This window comes from Primulina eburnea, chromosome 4 (assembly GCF_022965805.1).
Source record: "Primulina eburnea isolate SZY01 chromosome 4, ASM2296580v1, whole genome shotgun sequence".
In the NCBI taxonomy this organism is placed as follows: Eukaryota; Viridiplantae; Streptophyta; class Magnoliopsida; order Lamiales; family Gesneriaceae; genus Primulina; species Primulina eburnea.
Genome location: NC_133104.1, coordinates 442,556 through 465,096, shown reverse-complemented (window position 1 = coordinate 465,096; position 22,541 = coordinate 442,556). Strand labels below are relative to the sequence as shown.

Sequence of the window (22,541 nt, the reverse complement as noted above, 5' to 3'; positions counted from 1 at the left end):
TCGTTTGCATTTTGTATGTGCATGTATGTTGTATACATACATTAATTATGCATAAAGTTATATAGAAATATATATTAATGGAGCAGTAACTAAGATTATTTAAAATGGATAACCTTTTTTATTAATCTGCATGTATCATGCATAATAACTTTTTCAATCATGACATTTCAAATTAACAACGCGACAGAAAGTGCATCAATATAAAATATACATAATAATCATCTATATTTAGTTCTCACTTTCACTGTACGTGTACCCTACCACCTATCCTTGCATGTATATATAGAGAGACACCGATAGCTACAAACAAGCATATGTTCTTCCCATGCTAATTAATTTTGGGTGTGTGGAGGAATTAGAAATTATTTATTTTTTCTCTTGCTTTACATAATTAATTCCAAGAAAGTAAAATTAAATATTTTTCCATCCCATTCGAATTATTTCGGATTTCAATTGCTGAATTTTACGGTCACCTGTTTTAAATCTTTGTTGTGTATAATACAGGTGGGATTCAGCTATCTTGCATTGTTTTTATTCACACCTGTTGATTTCAGTTTAAGAGCTTTTAATAAGGTTGGTAACAATAAAAGAAGATTTCCAAAGTAAATTGGATTAGTGGGCTCCTTTTTTTAATTTTCTTGTTCCATTTGATTTCTTTCTTCCTTCAACTTCTTGAAAGTCATGTTTCCGGCAGTGATGTCCAATTCAATCTGTGTTTCTGAGGAAGCTAGTGTTTCATCTGGTCATAGGGTTCAAAATTTTGGTTTCTCAAATTCAGTGCTCATGAGTAATTCTATTCTGACCAATCAAGAACCACTGAAAATGAAGAAGAAAAGAAACCTTCCGGGAAATCCAGGTGACCAAAAACATTTATTTAATTTGTTCTCAGTTATATGTGGCAAGAATTCATATCTCATTTCTGGGATCTTCATTTATTTTATTTTTATATTTTAGATCCTGATGCGGAAGTAATTGCATTATCTCCAAGAGCCCTTTTGGCTACAAACAGATATGTTTGTGAGGTGTGCAAAAAGGGTTTTCAGAGAGATCAAAATCTCCAGCTTCACAGAAGAGGACACAATCTTCCATGGAAACTGAAGCAGAGAAACAGCAAAGAAGCTAACAGGAAGAAAGCCTATGTTTGCCCTGAGATCTCATGTGTTCATCACCATCCTTCAAGGGCTTTAGGTGATTTAACAGGAATCAAAAAACATTATTCCAGGAAACATGGGGAGAAGAAATGGAAATGTGACAAATGTTCCAAGATCTATGCTGTTCAATCAGATTGGAAAGCACATTCTAAAACTTGTGGAACTAGAGAATACAAGTGTGATTGTGGAACCATTTTCTCCAGGTATTTTAATTAATCTTTTTAACCACACATGTAGTTTCTTGGAAAATTCAAATCTTATGCGTGATTTTTTAGAAAAATATTACTTTAACCACTGCGAAAAGTAGGTTAACTCAGACTTTATCGCCTGAACTCAAGAATCATGGTGAACAATACGATGCAAATTAAGGTTTGCATGCAACAGTCTTTTTGAACTTTTTCTAGTGCGTGTACTTGGTGTGATTAAAAGGAACTCCACGACCAACGATGTGTTCTGCGTGTTTGCTTTTGCGTGGTTAATGTGGTAGAAAATTGCTGGAAAAATTCTCACAAATCCCTGTAAGTTTCTTTTTCTTTCCATATTTTTTTCCTTTTTTTGTACTGTCAGAGGAGCTGTAAAAATTTGAACCTCATATTAAAATCTGCTGAAGTCATGCATACGTACACAGTCATGTCGGTTCCTTCTTGTATTCTTGTTTCAGCTACACGTAAAGGGATTTGGATTCGATACCTGCTTATTTCATGCAAATACCATTCAAATCTCTCTCTCAAAAACAAAATCATCATATTATTGCCTCGAATTAATTAATTTTTTTCATGGCCTCAAAATTATTTGAAGTATGAGAGTAATTTTAAATATATACGCGCATGTTAAGCTTAGCATATATATATATATATATATATATATATTTCATTAAGAAAACAAATTCTTATGGTTGTGTTGGAAAACAGGTGAAATAATATTTTTTGTCAACCAATGCGGTGAGATATCATACAAAACATCATTAAGTCAAACATCTTGCGTGTATTCTATAAATTTTCATTGAATATTTTGCTTTTTTCCCCATAGCAAGCCTCAATGTAATTTCAACGTCAAAAGAATTTATTTTATCGTTAAAATTTTGCAGGAAGGATGGTTTTATCACCCACAGGGCATTCTGTGATGCTTTAGCTCAAGAAAGCGCCAGGCTCTCTGCAGCCACCCTGCCACCACCAAGTCCCAACAATGCCTTACCTTTCCGTAATTTGGACCACTACGAAACGCCACTGCCGCACCCGCCTCTCCTCCCATTGGCCTCCCACCACTGCCACAATATTCCCCTCAACTCCTGGGATCCACCACCCCATAACCCCGAGTCCACTCATTTCATCAAACCCGAAACCCTCTACATTCCCTTCTCTTTTTCAACACTGTACCAAGAACAAAATGTTATGACGTCCCCATTGGAGAACCTTCATGTCAGCTTCTCCGGCAGCCTCTCAGCCACCGCACTCCTCCAGAAGGCGGCCACAATGAGCGTGGCCGAGGGTCATACGGGCTCCAACATGGCTCACCTGGACATGATGCATATGCATCACGCCGGGACAGCACCAGGGATTTGGAAGAACAGTGATAATACGACAAGGGATTTTCTGGGGCTGAAGGAAGATCAATGTGGCGGTGGAGAACTACTGGCATACGATCACGATCGTGCATTGTTGAAGAATCAAGGATTCGGATTTTCTGAGACCTACTCGGGAACATGGGGAAATTGTTGAAGATGGCTAGCTATTGATCTTTACAAAATTCAGGAGAGACGAAAAAACATAATAATGAATTACTATTACTACTGTTGTAATTTTCATCGCCGTCAGACGTGAACGATCACTAGTGCTTCGTTTTCGAGCTAGAATACAAATGTGATATTGCTGTCGGACATAAATTAGTTCAATCAAATATTTTTGTAACTCTCGTATAATTAAGAGTTTTTGCATGAAATCATATATAATGTTCAAAATCTTTGATACCATTTAGCAATAATGAAATAATATTAGTAAAAAACAAGTAAATATGTAATTTTAACTCAAAATCCCACTTCCGTTTCCGCTCTTGCGTCGAAAATCATGTATATATGTTAGATCTTGTATCTGTTTTCTACATAGGTGAGTAAAAGAAAAAGGAAAAAGCACAAGTTTAATGAAAATATCATGTAAATTATAAAAAAGTCTGAAAGAAACTAGAATTTTTAAAGAAGTGTAAGCTCCTTCGATTAATTGATCTTACATGATATCCTGTTTTAATTTCGAAAATCTACTCTCATAAAAATGTCTTTATACATACATCCCTTTAATTTTTTTGTGTTACTAAGAAAAATAAAAGGAATATATATAGGGTGTGGTCTTTATGTAAAGAAGAAGATGAAGTTGTAAAAAAATGCAGTAAGCGTGAGTTAAAAAGGAGATGTCTCTCTTTGGTTGGTGGTGGTCCGAGAATTAGTGCTTCCATCAAAAAGAAAAAGATAAGAAAAATATTCAAAAAATATAATATGTAAAATCTAAATGTCAACGGGTTCTACAAATTTACCATTCTCAAATTGCGTGGAAAGTCCCGCGGTTGAGGCAAAACAAATGACTTTGCTCCCCTGTGTGCATTGTTTTCATGCCCAGATCATATTACATAATTATTTCAATTTATATTAACAATCTTAACACGTGGTTTCAAATTAAAATACTGTATATATATTGAGAGATGGTTGCTACAGTTAGGCTTCCACCTTAATACCTCGTATCAAACCTTAAAATCTTGATGTCAAATATGTTACAAACCATCGAAATCATAAATTTTCACATAAATTGTGTTGTAATAGTGTTTCAAGTCAAATGAAAAAGTACGCAAGTCCAAAAAGAACGAGTATCACCACCTTTAAAAAGTATATTCACCAACCACGTGAAAGAAATATGAATTTGGATAAGCACGCCAGAGTTAAGAGCTACATTCAACATCCCACAATTATTTCAGAAAAAAATAAAATAAAATGAGAATCAATAATGAAAAGCAAAAAGAAAAAAGAAGAAGCAAGAGTTGCTATATATGCTGTAATGGTGGCATCTCCAATCTTGTAGAAAACAATACACGTAATTAACTTGCAAGTTAAAGCAACGGAAGATCCAATGAATCAATCAATATATTTTTGGAGACTTGAGTTTTTAAGAATTTTTTGTTTGAACTTGCCGACTGCCCTAGTCTCTTAATCCATCCCCAAGTTTAGGTACAAATAAATACCATTTGCCTCATAGAAAAGACATTCTTTCCATCTTTGTGGAGCACAAGCAGACAAGCCAAAAGCTTCTATTCTATTCCCTCTCTCCCTTTAGTCTCAAAAGACTTTGCATATGTCAGTACTTCATAAGAGAATATCATCCCCCACTGACCAAACCTTTCATTCTTTTCCTTCTTTCTTCCAAATCCCATAATTATCAAGCCTTCTTTTCCTTGCTTTTAAACCTTTTCCCCTTTGCTGCAAATCCCAATGCAACTTCATTAGTACTCCCTTTTTTTCAGATAACTCTTGAGTGTCACCAAGGCAATGAATCAAGAGTAAGATCCAGGCAGATATCCCAATAATTCAAATCCCAGTTCAAGATAATTTTGAATCAATCTTGGCTCCACCCACAAGAGATGTATATTCTTTTACCTTTTACCATTCTTTTACAAGTTTGTAACGAATAAAGCAAATTCTTGAGCTAAAAAGTTGAAGAGGATAAACGAACAGATCTAAAACGATAACGTCAGTGACAATAATATTTACATAGTTCATTAGATGCAATGCAGTAGTTAACAGGAAAAGGTCAGACTATTAGCAGTTCCTTGGTTAAATAATGAAATATTAATGTGTGGAAAAAACCAGCAGGGTTGTTAAAATATTTGAGGAGCATTCTCAAAATTACTAGGTTTTTATAACAGATGGATGATGTATCCCTGATTCAGTCCCGACCTCAACCTAAAGCACTCGGGAAGGTAAAAAAAAAGATTAAATATGGGTGTGGAGAAAGAACAATTTTCTTTCTTATTTTTAGCTATTACAAGAATTGAGTGAACAAACTAGTAAAAAACTAAGATATACCTTGTTCAGAAGAATGCTTCATGACTGACAAACTGGTTATCAAACATGTTTTACTATGTCGCATGAATTCTACCAGAAGAATGCCAATAATTTGAAAATTGAAATCAAACTCTTCAGTGCAAGGACAAAAACAAGCTAAAAAATAACACGCAAAAATCTTCTGCAGCAATAATATTCTCCTTAGCATAGTTAGTAACCGAGTGAGGGGAAAAGAAAGAAGATCCAGGGAGATCGAAAAGAGAACAACAGATCTTTCTGCAACAGAATCATTAAAGCAGGGTAAGAAACAGAACCAGTTCTGATGAAAGATACGAGACGGGAACCCTCCCAACCCGATCAGAGAGTCTGGCAAAACACCTCATAAATACAGCAGGTAAGATTTGAACAAGCAACCAAAAACTTTATGGACCAAAAGTGAGGAAGAAGTTAAAAATAGAAAAAAAAAAACGAAATAGCTAGCAAACTTCTACAATTTTGTCCTGCATTACCGTCCAGCAACCCAGAAGCCAAAGCGACATTTGACTGATCTGATGTGAAATTTTATCAGGGTAGCATTAGCATACACACTATTAAAAACAGATTTCCCCTCATGGACAAAAAAATCTTAATTACTGTTTTTCAATACAATATGTCTGCCTCCAGCTTGCAGAATACAATCACTGCTGAATTCAGAATATCACCAGGAGGAACTGATGTTCACATGCACTTCCGTTAAAGTTTTGTCAGTATAAATTAGAAATTATCATTTCCGTGCCAAACCGGCGGTTCAACATTTAAATTTTTGAGAACAATATTTCACCAATTCCACATCAGAAGAACATGCCTAATAGTCTGGAACAAAACTATAAGTGCATATTGCTGTATGAAGAAGATGTTAAAATAATTTGTAATTTCTAGAGCTATTTTCTAAAATATTTACTAGTACTTTGAAAGTCATCTAGAAGTTTGAATAACTAGTCAAAGAGTAGGTTAATCAACTCTGAAAATTGTGAGACTTGGTTTATAAATATGCTTATGTAATCTACATATTAGCAATCCAAAAAATACAATCAAGTGTATTGCATCACTTCAATTCCTACTTCAAATTTATTCTGTTGTGTCCCTTCAAATTTGGTATCAGAGCTTCAAAAGTAAGCATTGCAGCACCATCGTCCCAGACTATAGTACGCAACCTTGTCAATTGGATAATTGAAAGCAAGTTTAGAAAGTTGTGTTGGCCGTAATAAGTGGCAGCCACTTTCCAGGAAGTTGCCGAATTCTTCAAGCAAGAGCACTTTCCATCAATTTGCTTGCAATTGGTTGCCTCCTGACACGGATCCTGCAGAGAAGAAATTATAATTCCACTTTATTCTCTTTCATTACAGTAGCAATACGGTATATTGCAATGACTGGAAATTTGCAGATCACAATGTTTAAATATTCTTCGACAGAGGTACCCATACTTGAAGGAGAGCATTATGATTATTGGAGCACCGAAATGATGGATTTCTTCATCTCTGAAGATTTATGGGATATCATTGAAAATGATTATCCAGAACCACCTACCGAAGATGGTGCAGATTGGAGTGAAGGTCAACAAAATAAATACAAACAAGATCAGAAGAAAAATGCTACTGCACTTCGGTATTTAAAACAAGGGGTTAGTAAAATCTATCTACCCTAGGATATTCAACAAAAGAAGCATGGGAAGTCTTGCAACAAAATTTTCATGAAAATGATAAAGTTGTGTCTATCAAGCTTCAATCTCTATGGAGAGATTTCGATAATCTCTTCATGAAAGAAAGCGAAAATATCAGAAGCTTTTTCTCTAGAGTTGCAGAAATTGTGAATAATATTCAAAGCCTTGGAGATAATATTCAAGACAACGAGTGGTCGAGAAAATCTTGCGAAGTTTACCACCAAAGTTCGATCATTGTGTTGCAGCAATCGAAGAATCGAAAGATCTTTCCAACTTGTTGATGTTTGAATTAATGAGCTCTCTTCAAGCACATGAAGACATAATTAATCGGCCATCAAAACAACCTATGGAGCAGGTATTTCAATCCAAACTTGGATTTTCTGATAAGAAACCGGATAATTTTGGGACTTTAAAGAATTCAGGCAGAATAAAAATCAAAGTGACAAAGTAAAGTTGGAGAGAAATGATCGAGGAAAAGATGAACAAAGAAATGGGGTGCGAAAATATTCTCATGATGGTCCTTATTGCATCATATGTAAGAAGGATAATCACAATTCGAAAGATTGTCGTTTCGAGTGTACAAGATGCCAGATTTTTAATAATTCTCAAAGAGATTGTTGGCATCAAAAGAAACAAGGAAAAGAGCGTGCCAACATTTCGAAGGAAAGAAAAAGAAGATCTCATGTTATACACTTGCATGAGTGCTGAAACTGAAAATCAAAATGTTTGGTATATTGACAATGGTTGTAGTAACCACATGACGAGTAAGCCTGACAGCTTTGTGGAACTTGGCAAAAAAAATTCTTCTGAGGTAAATCTTGGAGATGGCAAGATACAAAAGGTGGAAGGAAAAGACACCATCGAGGTTTACTTCAAGTAAAGTAACAAAAAACACATATCAGATGTTCTTTATGTGGCAAATCTAGCTCAGAATTTGCTAAGTGTTGGTCAACTTATTCAAAAGGGTTATTTGGTTCATTTTGGTGACGATGCATGCATGATTATTGATAAGAAGCAAAATTGGACTGTTGCTAAGATTGACATGGCTAGCAACAAAGTTTTTCGTCTCATCGTGCCTTTTGATAAGAGTTTTGCACTTGAGCATGAAACATGTCATGATTCTTATTTGTGGCATTTGAGATATGGACACTTGAGTTATAAGGGACTGCATTTGTTAAAGTCAAAAAATATGGTTGTTGGATTTCCGAGTGTTGAGAAAGACAACTAAATCTGTGAAGGGTGTAAGGCCCTGTAATTTATTATCCGGTAATTTTTGGCATAATTAGAATAATTATTGAGTTGTAAATTAAAATAATTATTTATGCCAAATAAATTCAAGAAGTGTGTTAAAAATATGTATTTGAGAATATCGGAGAATTTAACGATATAAAATACATATAGAGTTTAAATAACACACGAGAGCAAAATAAATACAGACCGGGATAAATGGGCTTGAGTTACTATTTGAGTAACCAAATACACAAGATATATATACAAATATGCATATACATACACACATCATTTACGTGAAGAGAGAGAAACTTTTCCCCAAACCCATTTCCCTCAACCCAATTCTCGTCACTCATGTAGCAGCTGTGGGAAAGTCGCGATATCTCCTCCGTCCGGCGTCCAAATCACGAACGGTTTGAGGGGTTGTCTTCCTTACATCGGTAGCTTCATTTTGAACCATGAATCGCCACTTTTGATGCTCGTTTCAGCCCCAATCGAGCCCTGTTTCGGGACTGCTCTTTTTCGAATTTCTTGTTCGATTTTAGGTGATCTATTGCTTGGTTTTTTCTTGGTTCTTTGGAGTATATTGAGCAAGGATTTGAAGCTTAAATCTTACCTTGCTGTTCCTGCATTTTCCAGCTAGTTTTCAGTTCGGTTTTTGGTCGTGAATAGTGTTTTTCTGCGTCTTTTCCGGCGAGTAGCAACATTGGACCGCTAGCGACTAGTTTATACTTCGATCTTGGTAATTTTGGATCCAATTCCAGATTTATTTTTCGGTGCATAAGTAGGTTGCCCCGAAGTGTAATTTGACTCGCTTCGATTTAATTTCGCCTTGTCGATTTTAATGCATTATATTGACGTATATATTGGGTTTATATTGTAGGTTCGATCGTTGGAGAGCTTTGAGGTATAAATCGAGGAGTTTGTGTATTAGTATCGAGTTAATCGTTTGATTATTTTGGAGAATTACGGTTATTTAATTGAAATTTCAGAATTGTTGAAATTGATTTGGGAATTAAGTTTTGATAATTAAAAATCAATAAGTTGGATTAATTTAGTTTTATTGGCGAATTGTGAATTATTCGACCTATTTTTATCATTGTTAGGTCGAGGAGATTAAAGTTGAGCTTGTTGTGATTTTAGAGTCGGTTTAGGTATGTTACAGTTCGGTAACATACGACGGTAAAACATAAATTATGTTTAATTGTCATTCTGTGTTACATTGATCGTGTTATGAATTGTTGACTGTTATAAATTGTTAAATGCCTTCGTTATGATCTATGTTTATTATTATGACATATTATTGGCATTTAGAATTGGGCATACAGTTATAACATTCATGTTGAGCCCTATCGTTTTTGTTAGCCCATTGTTGATATCCGTTGTTATCTGGCACTGTTGTTTATCTCGGGATCATTGTGTGGCTGATAGGCCTATACACATGATACTGTAGATGTGATTGAACAATCCCATGGTTAGTGCAGCCTTTTGAGGTGAGCGCTGGGATTGTGTCATCTAGTTCGTTCTGTTGTGCCATCCTGTTATATCGTATCAGCTGTATGGAGGCCGAGTCAGGGGTGTTATTCAGCACAGCTTGGCATACCTCGCATACTTGGCAGGGCGGTTTAGCTGCATGACGATGTAGCTCCCCTGTGTTGTTTCTCGAGCATTATTCCAGTTGTTATCGTACCGTTTGTTGGCTCCTGTTATCCCGATTATTCGTTGAGCCTTTCATGCACTGCATATTACATTTCATTATATGATTATGCATGATTTATGTTATTGTTGTTATTGTTGAACTGTTTCATACCAGAATCCTAACCTCAGTTGTTTACTGGGGGGGGCTGCTGTGGTTGCTTTTTGGGCACCATGGTAGATCTCCCGAGTCGTTTTGCAGCATCAGGCCGAGGTTCCGCCAGTGGAGATCGGGATTGAGGTTGGATTGCTTGGTTCTGTTCAGTGGAGTCTCCCAGTTAGTCTATATGTATGTCTTGAGTTGTCTCAGTCTTGTATTGTAGTTTATTTGCCGGGGAGATGCCTCGTGTATTTGTATTAGTATTTGGTTGTTCTTGTTATGTGCTGAGGCGACTCTGTGATTTTCATTATCTGGTGTGTATTTGATAAGTTTTAAATTCTGTTTAGTCCTGGCCAGTGCGGCTATAGGTTGTTGACTCTAGTTGGAGTATATTTTGATATAACCTGCTGTTTGAGTTTTCGGGATGTCCTATTTACGGGGAGATCATGCCGAAATTTTTCTAGGCCCTGAGGTCCGTTTTAAATTATTTTAAACCTTTTTCCGCCGCAGTTTTAAAGCAAACCATTATTGTTTGATCATTAATTGTCGTTAGAGTAAATGAGCCTCACATCTTGGTATCAGAGCGTAAACTGGGATACGCTCGAACTAGAGTCTAGGACACTTGAGTCTTGGCACTAAAATGGTTGTTGCGCATGTGTATGCTACTTGACAACATGCTTATGTGATTATATGATTTGTTTACTTCCATTCTAATTATTTTGGTGTTTTATCGTATAGAATGGAAGGAGGTGGAGAAATTCCTGTTGATGAGATTCCTTTAGCTCGAGGTCGAGGTCGTGGTCGAGGTCGTGGACGTGGTAGACCTCGTGTCCGTGTTGTTGATGATACTTTTGTTGAGCAAGCTGCTGATCATCTAGAGCAGCTTAGGATGGATGAGTTAGTTGCGCGTTTCCATTCTATGCATCCTCCTCGATTCAGTGGTTCAGAGGGAGCTGAGAAAGCTGAGTTATGGATTTCTGAGATTGAGGAATTGTTTGATTTGATTGAGTATCCTCCAGAGTGTCGATTGAGATTAGTTGTGCATCAGTTGAAGGATCGTGCCAAAATGTGGTGGTCTACTACATTAATGACTTTAAATGCTCAGAGGATCATTCCATCATGGGATATATTCAAGCTGAAGTTTAAGGAAAGTTATTGTCCTCCATCATTCTACAGTTCTAAGGCTTCTGAGTTTCATAACCTGAAACAAGGCGATATGTCAGTTGCGGATTATGCGGATACTTTTTATGCTATGCTGAGATATGCTCCTCATGTGGCCGCGAGTCAGGTTGCTGTCGTCGAAAGTTTCATTGAAGGGTTGAACGATCATCTGCACTCTTTTGTTTCTACCGGTAAGCCAATGAATTATCTTGAAGCAGTGGAAATAGCAAAAAGGGCTGAAGCTAGTCTTAAGAGGAGTGGCAATCGAGTTCCTACCCAACATCATCAGTCGGGGAGACAACAATTCAGTTCATCTGGTTCTGCATCTCTTCGTCCACGTGGGAAACAATTTAAGAAGCCTGGTTCTAGTTCTTCGAGTTCAGGGAGTTCGGGGAACCGTGGGGGATATCGCTATAGTGGACCTTACTGTGATCACTGTGGAGGCAAGCATTCCAGTAATCAGTGTGTTGGAGTTCAAGGGGTTTGTAATGTTTGTGGTCGGCCGGGCCATTTTGCTAGAGTTTGTCCTAATAAGACGGGGAAATCAGCCCAGGCAGGTACTGGAGCTCAAGGTAATAGAATTCCAGTTGCGTCCCAGTCTTCCCATCAGCCTAGTCGTCCTTCGCATCAGAGCAGAGGCCAAGGTGGTCAACAGAATCAGTCATCTGCTCATGTATTTGCCTTGACTGAGGATGAGGCTCAGGCAGCTCCAGGTACTGTCATTTCTGGTAACTGCACTCTATGTGGTTTTATAGCACGAGTATTATTTGATACTGGAGCGTCTCATTCCTTTGTTTCTCATGCATTTGTTGTTTCGCATGATCTTCGATCCACTGGTATGAATTCCAATCTATCTGTTGCTACTCCGATGGGCAAAATTATTATCACTGATAATGTGGTGTTCAATGCGGTTTTGTTTCACGATGAAAATGTTCTATATCTGAATCTCATAGTTCTACCTATGCATGACTTTGATTGCATCGTTGGTATGGATGTTTTGACTGCAAATCGTGCCACTGTTGACTGTTATCGAGGAATAGTTTGTTTCAGACCTAGCTTTTTCTCCTAAATGGAATTTCTATGGTCGTGGTTCTCAAGCCAAGATTCCTCTAGTTTCTGCCATTGAAATGAATCGATTTTTAGATTATGGTCATGAAGGTTTTCTGGTTTATGCTGTGGATCTATCGCAAGATGAGCGACAGATTTCTGATATTCCTGTAGTCCGTGAGTTTCCTGATGTGTTTCCAGAAGAGATTCCTGGTTTTCCACCAGAACGAGAAGTTGAGTTCAGTATCGAATTAATGACAGGAACTGAACCCATATCTCGAGCACCGTATCGTTTAGCTCCTGTTGAGCTAAAAGAGCTGAAAGAACAATTACAGGATTTGTTGAGTAAAGGTTATATTCGTCCGAGTTCTTCACCGTGGGGTGCACCGATTCTATTTGTCAAGAAGAAAGATGGTACGATGTGGATGTGTATTGATTATCGACAACTGAATAAGTCTACTGTCAAGAATAAATATCCACTTCCTAGGATTGATGACTTATTAGATCAGTTGCAAGGTACTTCGGTGTATTCTAAGATTGATCTTCGTTCTGGGTAACATCAAATGCGAGTCAGACAAGAAGATGTCCCGAAAACAGCTTTTCGCACGAGATACGGACACTTTGAATTTTTGGTTATGCCTTTTGGTTTGACCAATGCTCCTGCTGTGTTTATGGACTTGATGAATCGAGTATTTCGTAAATATCTCGATCGTTTTGTGATTGTATTCATCGATGATATTCTTGTCTATTCCAAGTCTGAGAAAGAGCATGCCAAACACTTGAGGATAGTTCTTCGAATTCTTCAAAAGAAGCAGTTGTACGCCAAGCTATCCAAGTGCGAGTTTTGGTTAGATAGAGTTGTGTTTCTGGGCCATGTCATATCTCAACATGGTATTTCAGTCGATCCAAGTAAAATGGAAGCAGTTCTGAACTGGGCACGACCGACCAATGTGCCAGAGATTCGTAGTTTCATGGGTTTAGCTGGTTATTACCGGAAATTTATCGAAAATTTCTCAAAGATTGCTAGACCTATCACTCAACTGACTCAGAAAAATTAGATATTCATTTGGTCTGATGAATGTGAGTCAAGTTTTGTCGAGTTGAAGAAAAGACCGACTTCTGCACCAGTTCTTACCATTCCAAATGGTTCTGGAGGATTCGTTGTCTGTACCGACGCATCAAATAGAGGATTAGGTTGTGTTCTGATGCAGCATGGCAGAGTTGTGGCCTATGGTTCTCGTCAGTTGAAACCGCATGAGTCTAAGTATCCTGTTCATGACTTGGAGTTAGCTGCTATCGTTTTTGCTCTAAAGATTTGGAGGCATTATTTGTTTGGAGAACAATTTGTAATCTATTCTGATCACAAGAGTTTGAAGTATTTGTTCTCTCAGTCAGATCTGAATATGAGACAGAGACGTTGGATGGATCTTTTGAAAGATTATGATTGTGAGATCCAGTATCATCCGGGAAAAGTGAATGTCATTGCCGATGCTTTGAGTCGTAAGGTTGTTGACGTTAATTTATCCTCAATTCATGTTTCTAAGTTACGAGAGGATATTTGTACTTCTGGGTTGGATTTTCAAATCCAAGGTAATGCTGTTTGTGTATCTCAGATTTCTGTTGAGCCAGAGTTGATTCAGATTGTAAAGTCAGCTCAGAAAACTGATGATCGAGTTCTGAAATCTTATTAGTTAGTATCTCAAGGACACCAATCTGGTTTCTCAATTCATTCAGATGATTCTCTTCGGTTGAATGGTAGATTGGTTGTCCCAGATATTCCTGAATTGCGTACAGCCATCCTTAAAGAAGCTCATTGTGCTCGATATAGTATCCACCCAGGAGGAAGGAAAATGTATCATATTCTACGGCCTCAGTTTTGGTGGAAGAATATGAAAAAGGATGTGGCTGAGTTTGTGTCTCGTTGTATGATCTGTCATCAAGTCAAAGCGGAACGAATGAGACCGGGAGGATTATTGCCTAGCCTTGAGGTTCCTCAATGGAACTGGGAGCACGTGGCTAGGGATTTTGTCACGCATTTGCCACGTACTTCTCGTCATTTCGATGCCATTTGGGTGATTGTCGACAGATTATCTAAGTCGGCACATTTTATTCCGTATGAGAGGACGTATTCGTACAAGAAGATGGCTCGTCTGTATATTGAAAATGTTGTGAGACTTCATGGAGTTCCAGTTGCAATAGTCTCAGATCGTGACCCTAGATTCACATCAAAGTTTTGGACTAGTTTCCAAAAAGAAATGGGTACACGACTTGCGATGAGTACTGCGTACCATCCTCAGACAGATGGTCAAACAGAGCGTACAATTCAGACACTCGAGGATCTACTTCGAGCTGTAGTCATGGATTTTAAAGACAGTTGGCAGGAAGCTTTACCACTTGTAGAATTTTCATATAACAACAGTTTCCAGGTGACTATTGGTATGGCTCCTTTTGAAGCTTTGTACGGCAGACGATGTCGATCACCTCTTTGTTAGGATGAATTTGGTGAGAAGCAGTTGACTGGACCTGAGATTGTTCAGGAAATGCATGATAAAGTCCAGTTGATTCGTCAAAGAATGAAAGCTGCCCAAGATCGTCAAGCTAGTTATGCTAACAGACGCCGTCGACCTCTAGAGTTTCAAGTGGGAGATTTTGTGTTTCTGAGAATCTCTCCGTTTAGAGGTGTTGTTCGTTTTGGTATGAGAGGTAAGTTGTCACCTCGTTTCGTTGGCCCCTACGAGATTGTTGAGCGTATTGGGACTTGCGCTTATCGTTTGGATTTGCCTCAGTCTTTTTCTGGCATCCATGATATTTTCCATGTTTCTATGTTGCGTAAGTATGAGCCCGATCCATCTCATGTGATTCAGCCTGATGAGGTTGAACTTGATCCGTCTCTATCGTATACTGAGTATCCTGTTTGTATCTTGGATTGTAAAGATAAAGTTTTACGCAATAAAGTTATACCACTTGTACGTGTTCAGTGGTCGAGGCATGGGATAGAAGAATCAACATGGGAAACAGAAGAGAAGATGAGAGCATCTTATCCATATCTGTTTGATTCTTAGTATTGTATTGTTGGTTTTCTATTGTGTGTAAGATGTATGTGTATAAGCAGAAATTTCGAGGACGAAATTTGTTTTAAGGGGTGGAGAAGTGTAAGGCCCTGTAATTTATTATCCGGTAATTTTTGGCATAATTAGAATAATTATTGAGTTGTAAATTAAAATAATTATTTATGCCAAATAAATTCAAGAAGTGTGTTAAAAATATGTATTTGAGAATATCGGAGAATTTAACGATATAAAATACATATAGAGTTTAAATAACACACGAGAGCAAAATAAATACAGACCGGGATAAATGGGCTTGAGTTACTATTTGAGTAACCAAATACACAAGATATATATACAAATATGCATATACATACACACATCATTTACGTGAAGGGAGAGAAACTTCTCCCCAAACCCATTTCCCTCAACCCAATTCTCGTCACTCATGTAGCAGCTGTGGGAAAGTCGCGATATCTCCTCCCTCCGGCGTCCAAATCACGAACGGTTTGAGGGGTTGTCTTCCTTACATCGGTAGCTTCATTTTGAACCATGAATCGCCACTTTTGATGCTCGTTTCTGCCCCAATCGAGCCCTGTTTCGGGACTGCTCTTTTTCGAATTTCTTGTTCGATTTTAGGTGAGCTATTGCTTGGTTTTTTCTTGGTTCTTTGGAGTATATTGAGCAAGGATTTGAAGCTTAAATCTTACCTTGCTGTTCCTGCATTTTCCAGCTAGTTTTCAGTTCGGTTTTTGGTCGTGAATAGTGTTTTCCGACGTCTTTTCCGGCGAGTAGCAACATTGGACCGCTAGCGACTAGTTTATACTTCGATCTTGGTAATTTTGGATCCAATTCCAGATTTTTCGGTGCATAAGTAGGCTGCCCCGAAGTGTAATTTGACTCGCTTCGATTTAATTTCGCCTTGTCGATTTTAATGCATTATATTGACGTATATATTGGGTTTATATTGTAGGTTCGATCGTTGGAGAGCTTTGAGGTATAAATCGAGGAGTTTGTGTATTAGTATCGAGTTAATCGTTTGATTATTTTGGAGAATTACGGTTATTTAATTGAAATTTCAGAATTGTTGAAATTGATTTGGGAATTAAGTTTTGATAATTAAAAATCAATAAGTTGGATTAATTTAGTTTTATTGGCGAATTGTGAATTATTCGACCTATTTTTATCATTGTTAGGTCGAGGAGATTAAAGTTGAGCTTGTTGTGATTTTAGAGTCGGTTTAGGTATGTTACAGTTCGGTAACATACGACGGTAAAACATAAATTATGTTTAATTGTCATTCTGTGTTACATTGATCGTGTTATGAATTGTTGACTGTTATAAATTGTTAAATGCCTTCGTTATGATCTATGTTTATTATTATGACATATTATTGGCATTTAGAATTGGGCATACAGTTATAACATTCATGTTGAGCCCTATCGTTTTTGTTAGCCCATTGTTGATATCCGTTGTTATCTGGCACTGTTGTTTATCTCGGGAACATTGTGTGGCTGATAGGCCTATACACATGATACTGTAGATGTGATTGAACAATCCCATGGTTAGTGCAGCCTTTTGAGGTGAGCGTTGGGATTGTGTCATCTAGTTCGTTCTGTTGTGCCATCCTGTTATATCGTATCAGCTGTATGGAGGCCGAGTCAGGGGTGTTATTCAGCACAGCTTGGCATACCTCGCATACTTGGCAGGGCGGTTTAGCTGCATGACGATGTAGCTCCCCTGTGTTGTTTCTCGAGCATTATTCCAGTTGTTATCGTACCGTTTGTTGGCTCTTGTTATCCCGATTATTCGTTGAGCCTTTCATGCATTGCATATTACATTTCATTATATGATTATGCATGATTTATGTTATTGTTGTTATTGTTGAACTGTTTCATACCAGAATCCTAATCTCAGTTGTTTACTGGGGGGGGCTGCTGTGGTTGCTTTTGGGCACCATGGTAGATCTCCCGAGTCGTTTTTCAGCATCAGGCCGAGGTTCCGCCAGTGGAGATCGGGATTGAGGTTGGATTGCTTGGTTCTGTTCAGTGGAGTCTCCCAGTTAGTCTATATGTATGTCTTGAGTTGTCTCAGTCTTGTATTGTAGTTTATTTGCCGGGGAGATGCCTCGTGTATTTGTATTAGTATTTGGTTGTTCTTGTTATGTGCTGAGGCGACTCTGTGATTTTCATTATCTGGTGTGTATTTGATAAGTTTTAAATTCTGTTTAGTCCTGGCCAGTGCGGCTATAGGTTGTTGACTCTAGTTGGAGTATATTTTGATATAAACTGCTGTTTGAGTTTTCGGGATGTCCTATTTACGGGGAGGTCATGCCGAAATTTTTCTAGGCCCTGAGGTCCGTTTTAAATTATTTTAAACCTTTTTCCGCTGCAGTTTTAAATCAAACCATTATTGTTTGATCATTAATTGTCGTTAGTGTAAATGGGCCTCACAAAGGGTGTATATATGGGAAATTGCACAGGTTTCCATTTCCCAAATCTGCTTGGCGTGCAAAAGCTCTATTAGAACTGGTTCATGCTGGTCCTACTCAGACTAGTTCGGTAAGCAACAAGAGGTATTTCTTATTGTTTGTCGATGATTTTACTCGGATGATGTGGATATATTTCTTGAGTGAAAAATCAGAGGCTTTCTCAGTTTTCCTTCAGTTTAAGGCTCTTGTTGAACGTCAGAGTGGTTATTTAATAAAGACTCTAAGAACATATCGTGGTGGAGAATTTATCTACAATGCATTCATGAATCACTATAAGGAGAATGGAATTCCAAGGCAACTCACAGTGAAATACACTCCACAGCAGAACAGTGTCGCAGAAAGGAAAAATAGAACAATTGCTGAAATGGCTCGAAGCATGCTTGAACAAAAAGGTTTGCCAAAAAAATCATGGGCAGAAGTTGTTAATACGGTAAATTATGGGCATAAGTTGTTAATACGGCAGTGTATATACTTAATCGTTCACCCACGAAGGCGGTTTTGAATAAAAACATCAATTGAGGTATGGAGTAAGAGAAAACCACAAGTCGATCACTTGAAACTTTTTTGGTGCATTTCTTATGCATTAAATCAGTACTCTAGCAAAGATAAGTTTGATAAGAAAGGTGAATACAATAAATATGCACCAACAATTAATATCCGAAAGTATTCACATAATTACAAGCTTTCGTTCTTTCATATCCTTTTAGATTTCAAGGAAACAATAATTAATTTTACTATTGAACTAAAATTCATTGTTTTTGCTTTGACTTGAATTTCAATAACCGCAACAAAAGAATTAACGCTTTCTAGGATTCAAAGGCAATCTTGGCAAGGGCAAGAGACCGCCATGTTCATTTTCTCAACTGGTCCTTGATTAGAATTTTTGCGCGTTGCATCTTATATTTCAAAGACTGATTGAACCAAACCTTATCACACAGTTATTTTAAAGTTTATGAAAATAAACACAATATAAAAAAAATTCAAGACGTTCTAAATAATTGAAATTTAGGAAAGCAATTGCTCTATCTATATCAGTACCAATATAATTGATGAATGTGCTATATTCAGGGCAACACCAACCCTACACTAAAATGGCGCGAAATAGAGTTACAAGTTGAAGCTAGATAGCCTCATATTCGAATAAACATATGATAAATCGTCTCAAGATAAAAACTTAAAAATTAACTTTGAGACTTAAACTTTCTATGATCTTAAGTCTCTAAGTTAATTGTTAGAACATAATTTAAGATTGCATAAAGCAAAATAAACTACATAAGTGCATTGATATTCCTCAGTCTGCATCATTGAAAAGTAATAACAATATCCAAGTATTTCATGCATACAAATTATATATTAATACAAATATTTGAGAATAAGCGAAGAAATACAAGTACTCCACTGGTATTTTTGGAAAGCTCATAAAATAGATCAAATATGTCGGGTGTTAGAGAGAAAGGATAATAATACTACGTACCTAATTATATAGAATATGATCAATTGTCTATTTTTAAGTTACGTTAAGAATTGTTTTTTAATGTATAAACAAATAAGAATTATTTTAGTAATATTATTATTTTTAAACAATTATTTTGGTTGGCAACGTCTTGGGAAGAATTAGAAACTACATATATTCTGATTAAGTCAAATTATCCAACACATACAAATATAATAATATTAACAACAACAATGAAACGCGCTTAATCATGGGGGTTAACTGATACCTTCTTCTTAGAAAAATAATGAAATCTTGAAAATAATTCTATTTAAAAAAATAAAGAGATATTTTCTAATAAATCAACCATGAAATTAATAAAATAAACGTATTCAAAATCATCATAATCAACATGTAAAAATATACCAACACAATTTTTTTTTTTAAAAAAAAGTATGTCGAAAATTCCATTTACAAGTCGGACCAGTTTGGTTAATTGACATCGATCCAACTAAACCAATATTTTCAAGATGAAGCTTCAAAATACCAGCAAATCGAACTAAATCGTGAAATAAATCGGTTCCGTCTATTATTTCCATTCGGGGAGAAAAAAGAGAGAGAATCTCGTCTGTACATCTCCATGTCAGAATAAGCAGTACTATATTATACATAAATATTAATAAACATATTAAAATAGTGTACATTTGTAATGTAATTGAATGGCGACCATGTCCTATGGCAACTCGCTCAACGACCAAACGAGGTCGTGACATCCACGTTTAACCTCCATGCATATACATATATATATGCATATGCAAGCCCATATCATGATCTTGTTCAAAAACATATTCATTTTCGATTCGCAGCTGTCTCTTAGCTGGGATTATGATGGAGTTGACGATAAATTTATCACAAACTAATCATGTGAGTCACGGCAAGAAAAACGGGGGCGGCGCCGCCATTCGGGAGACTTTCCATATACTCACCAACACCCTCCTCAGTCTCCTCCTCCCTCTCTCGTTCCTCCTCCTCGCCCGCCTCGCCACCGCTAACTATTTCCAATCCGCATCTGATAACTACCCCACTCAGAATCCCACTTCTTTGTTATGTTCCCTTTTCTTGAACAAGAGACTCACGATTCTCCATCTACTAGTCTCTGTAATCAGTGCAGCCACTCTGGCCCAAGGACTGACCGGAAAAACCACATTCCTGAATCAGCAGCCCTCCTTGACAAGACATCGTTTGTACGCGGCGTGGATTCTCCTCTGCGTGTTACAGCTATGCGTCGGCTTAGGTATTGAAGGGAGTATAGCCGCCGGTGTCGAGGGATCGAGCTTCGGTCAAGAAAAGGGTCTGCTCTGCAGAGTGTTGTTCTTCTTAGGGCTGCATGAAACGACGCGGTTCTGGTGGAGAACCGTGGTGAAGCCAGTGGTTGATGACACGGTGTTGGGAGTTTACAGGGAGGAGGAAGGATGGGTGGTGAAGGTGGCGATGGGGATGGGCTTCGGGTGGCTTTGGTGGTGGCGCGTGAGAGATGAGGTGGAGGCGCTGGCGCTGGCGGCTGAGATGAGGAGGGAGCTAATGATGGGGATTGGGGTGGCGGACTTTGTGGGGTGGTGGCTGTTTTACATAACGGTGACAGTTGGAATGGTTAGAGTTGTGAAGGGTTTGATCGGGGTGTGGATGTTTTTGGTTTGTAATCCTAGGAGGAAGCCAACTCCGAACGACGAAAAGGTTTGACTTTGGGAGTAGGTACGAATTTTAAGAAAATTTCTTATTGTAATTTTTTAATCAATTCTTTGTGGAGTGGTCGTGGAAAGTGATGCACACATATAAATATTAAGATACTTTCTAAGAAAATATATCAAGATATATGAGTAAGTCATACTTTCTCGCCAAAAAAAAAATAAAAAATACAGGCATCAGTCTCTTCTTTATCACGTATTTTTAGCATTTATTATTATTATTATTGGACATAACCGAAAAGACTATTAAAGATAAATTCATTGACCCAAAATTATCGTACGTGTCATAAATAATTATTGATCCGAATTACTCCATATTAATAACATTACGTGCATATATCCCTATTCAAGTGACCTCACATTCTATTTCTACGATTATATCAAATAACTAAAATTTTTAGATTTTCCCATGAAGATGAGCGCAGTCTGTGATACCAAGAAAAGTGATCTATATATCAATCGGGAGAGATTTTTTGTGTTTAAAAAACTTAGAAATCAAATTTTTAATATAATTGATTTTGTTTATAAACTTAATAATTTATCATGCAAAAAAGAAATAATTTATCTCGATAACGTCAACTTAGACGATATGGTACAAATTAAATGATGTTTTATAAGTAAGTTTAAGCAACTGGTATTATCCAACACTTTGAAAAAACAAAAGGAAAAACCTACAAAATATCTATTCGATCGACTGACGTGGAAGACTCCGAGAGGCGGACAAAAGATAAGAAATCTGTGTCCATAAAAGTTCAAGTTCTAATATGCTACATTCTAAATTAATAGGATTGCTACTCAATCAGCATTACCTCGTTGTTCCAATGGCAGCGGTTAGTCTTTCAACCCCTAAAGTATTTGGCAAGGCAACAGCGTCCCAGGAACCTAACATCCTCAAGTTTTCAATACTAAACAGCTCATGGAAGAGGGGAAACACCACCCAGTTCAGGCGGATGTACGTCCGTCCCGTGGCGGCGGCTCCGGATCGTATATCGGGGAAGGTGGAGGAGAGTATCAAAAAAGCCCAGGAGACCTGTTCCGATGATCCAGTGAGCGGCGAGTGCGCGGCGGCTTGGGACGAGGTGGAGGAGTTGAGCGCGGCGGCGAGCCACGCCAGGGACAGGAAGAAGGAAACCGATGCGTTGGAGGAATTCTGTAAGGATAATCCGGAGACGGAGGAGTGCCGCACTTATGATAATTAATTGGTTGGTTGTATGGGTTTGCTCCTTTTCTAATATTTGGTTTGGTTAAAGCCTTTGTGTGGTCTACTTTCTGGGATTCAACTTAGTTTGTTTTTCAGGATCTTGGTGTTGAGCCATCAAAATAAATTAAGTATTATTCCGATTCTGGCTTGATGTAAGAATCTCAACGGTTGTCAAATTCCAAAGTACGAGAGATACTTGATTCGTGGATCCGGAGAAATTCACTGAATATGTATGTACAAACTTGCCAAGAAGAAGGAATAATGTAATTATAGCTGCAGAAAAGATCTAGAGATTTATACTTGTTTCCCAGATATACAAGTTTGTTTATCATTTCACGCAAAAAGAAGAATTGCATAACTAAATTTCCTATTTCATTCTTATTTGTGAGTGTTGTAATGACATCAAATTTCTGATCAGGGCCTAGCTAGGATCATCATTACTTCCAAGCAGCTAGCTTAACAGCACATGAGGTACTAAACGAATTTTAGATATAATCCCC

General features: G+C 37.4%; 3 protein-coding genes and 1 long non-coding RNA gene across 4 annotated transcripts; all 4 read left to right on the top strand.

Annotated features, from left to right (window-relative positions):
• The first annotated feature begins 329 nt into the window (after nt 1–329).
• On the top strand, nt 330–3,083 carry LOC140829639 (protein indeterminate-domain 12-like). The gene is made up of 3 exons (XM_073192945.1): nt 330–856; nt 955–1,354; nt 2,239–3,083. The coding sequence occupies exons 1-3, from the start codon at nt 682–684 to the stop codon at nt 2,867–2,869; spliced, it is 1,206 nt and encodes a 401-aa protein (XP_073049046.1). The 5' UTR covers nt 330–681; the 3' UTR covers nt 2,870–3,083.
• Nucleotides 3,084–9,005: 5,922 nt separating this feature from the next.
• Nucleotides 9,006–14,065, top strand: LOC140830395 (uncharacterized). The gene is made up of 3 exons (XM_073193668.1): nt 9,006–9,029; nt 9,999–10,106; nt 10,656–14,065. The coding sequence occupies exon 3, from the start codon at nt 10,657–10,659 to the stop codon at nt 12,145–12,147; it is 1,491 nt and encodes a 496-aa protein (XP_073049769.1). The 5' UTR covers nt 9,006–9,029; nt 9,999–10,106; nt 10,656; the 3' UTR covers nt 12,148–14,065.
• Nucleotides 14,066–15,817: 1,752 nt separating this feature from the next.
• Nucleotides 15,818–17,131, top strand: LOC140830396 (uncharacterized). Its single transcript, XR_012117611.1, has 3 exons — nt 15,818–16,008; nt 16,146–16,169; nt 16,369–17,131. It is a non-coding gene; the product is annotated as an uncharacterized lncRNA (long non-coding RNA).
• A 4,458-nt stretch (nt 17,132–21,589) lies between these two features.
• Nucleotides 21,590–22,184, top strand: LOC140830394 (calvin cycle protein CP12-2, chloroplastic-like). Its single transcript, XM_073193667.1, has 2 exons — nt 21,590–22,042; nt 22,138–22,184. The coding sequence occupies exon 1, from the start codon at nt 21,605–21,607 to the stop codon at nt 22,037–22,039; it is 435 nt and encodes a 144-aa protein (XP_073049768.1). The 5' UTR covers nt 21,590–21,604; the 3' UTR covers nt 22,040–22,042; nt 22,138–22,184.
• The last annotated feature ends 357 nt before the right edge of the window (nt 22,185–22,541 follow it).

Excerpts from the sequence above, each read along its gene's own strand:
- LOC140829639 (XM_073192945.1), top strand. The coding sequence starts at position 682 with ATGTTTCCGGCAGTGATGTCCAATTCAATCTGTGTTTCTGAGGAAGCT. Across the intron at positions 857-954 it reads AAACCTTCCGGGAAATCCAG|ATCCTGATGCGGAAGTAATT; the intron begins GTGACCAAAAAC and ends TTTATATTTTAG. Across the intron at positions 1,355-2,238 it reads TGTGGAACCATTTTCTCCAG|GAAGGATGGTTTTATCACCC; the intron begins GTATTTTAATTA and ends AAAATTTTGCAG.
- LOC140830395 (XM_073193668.1), top strand. The coding sequence starts at position 10,657 with ATGGAAGGAGGTGGAGAAATTCCTGTTGATGAGATTCCTTTAGCTCGA.
- LOC140830394 (XM_073193667.1), top strand. The coding sequence starts at position 21,605 with ATGCTACATTCTAAATTAATAGGATTGCTACTCAATCAGCATTACCTC.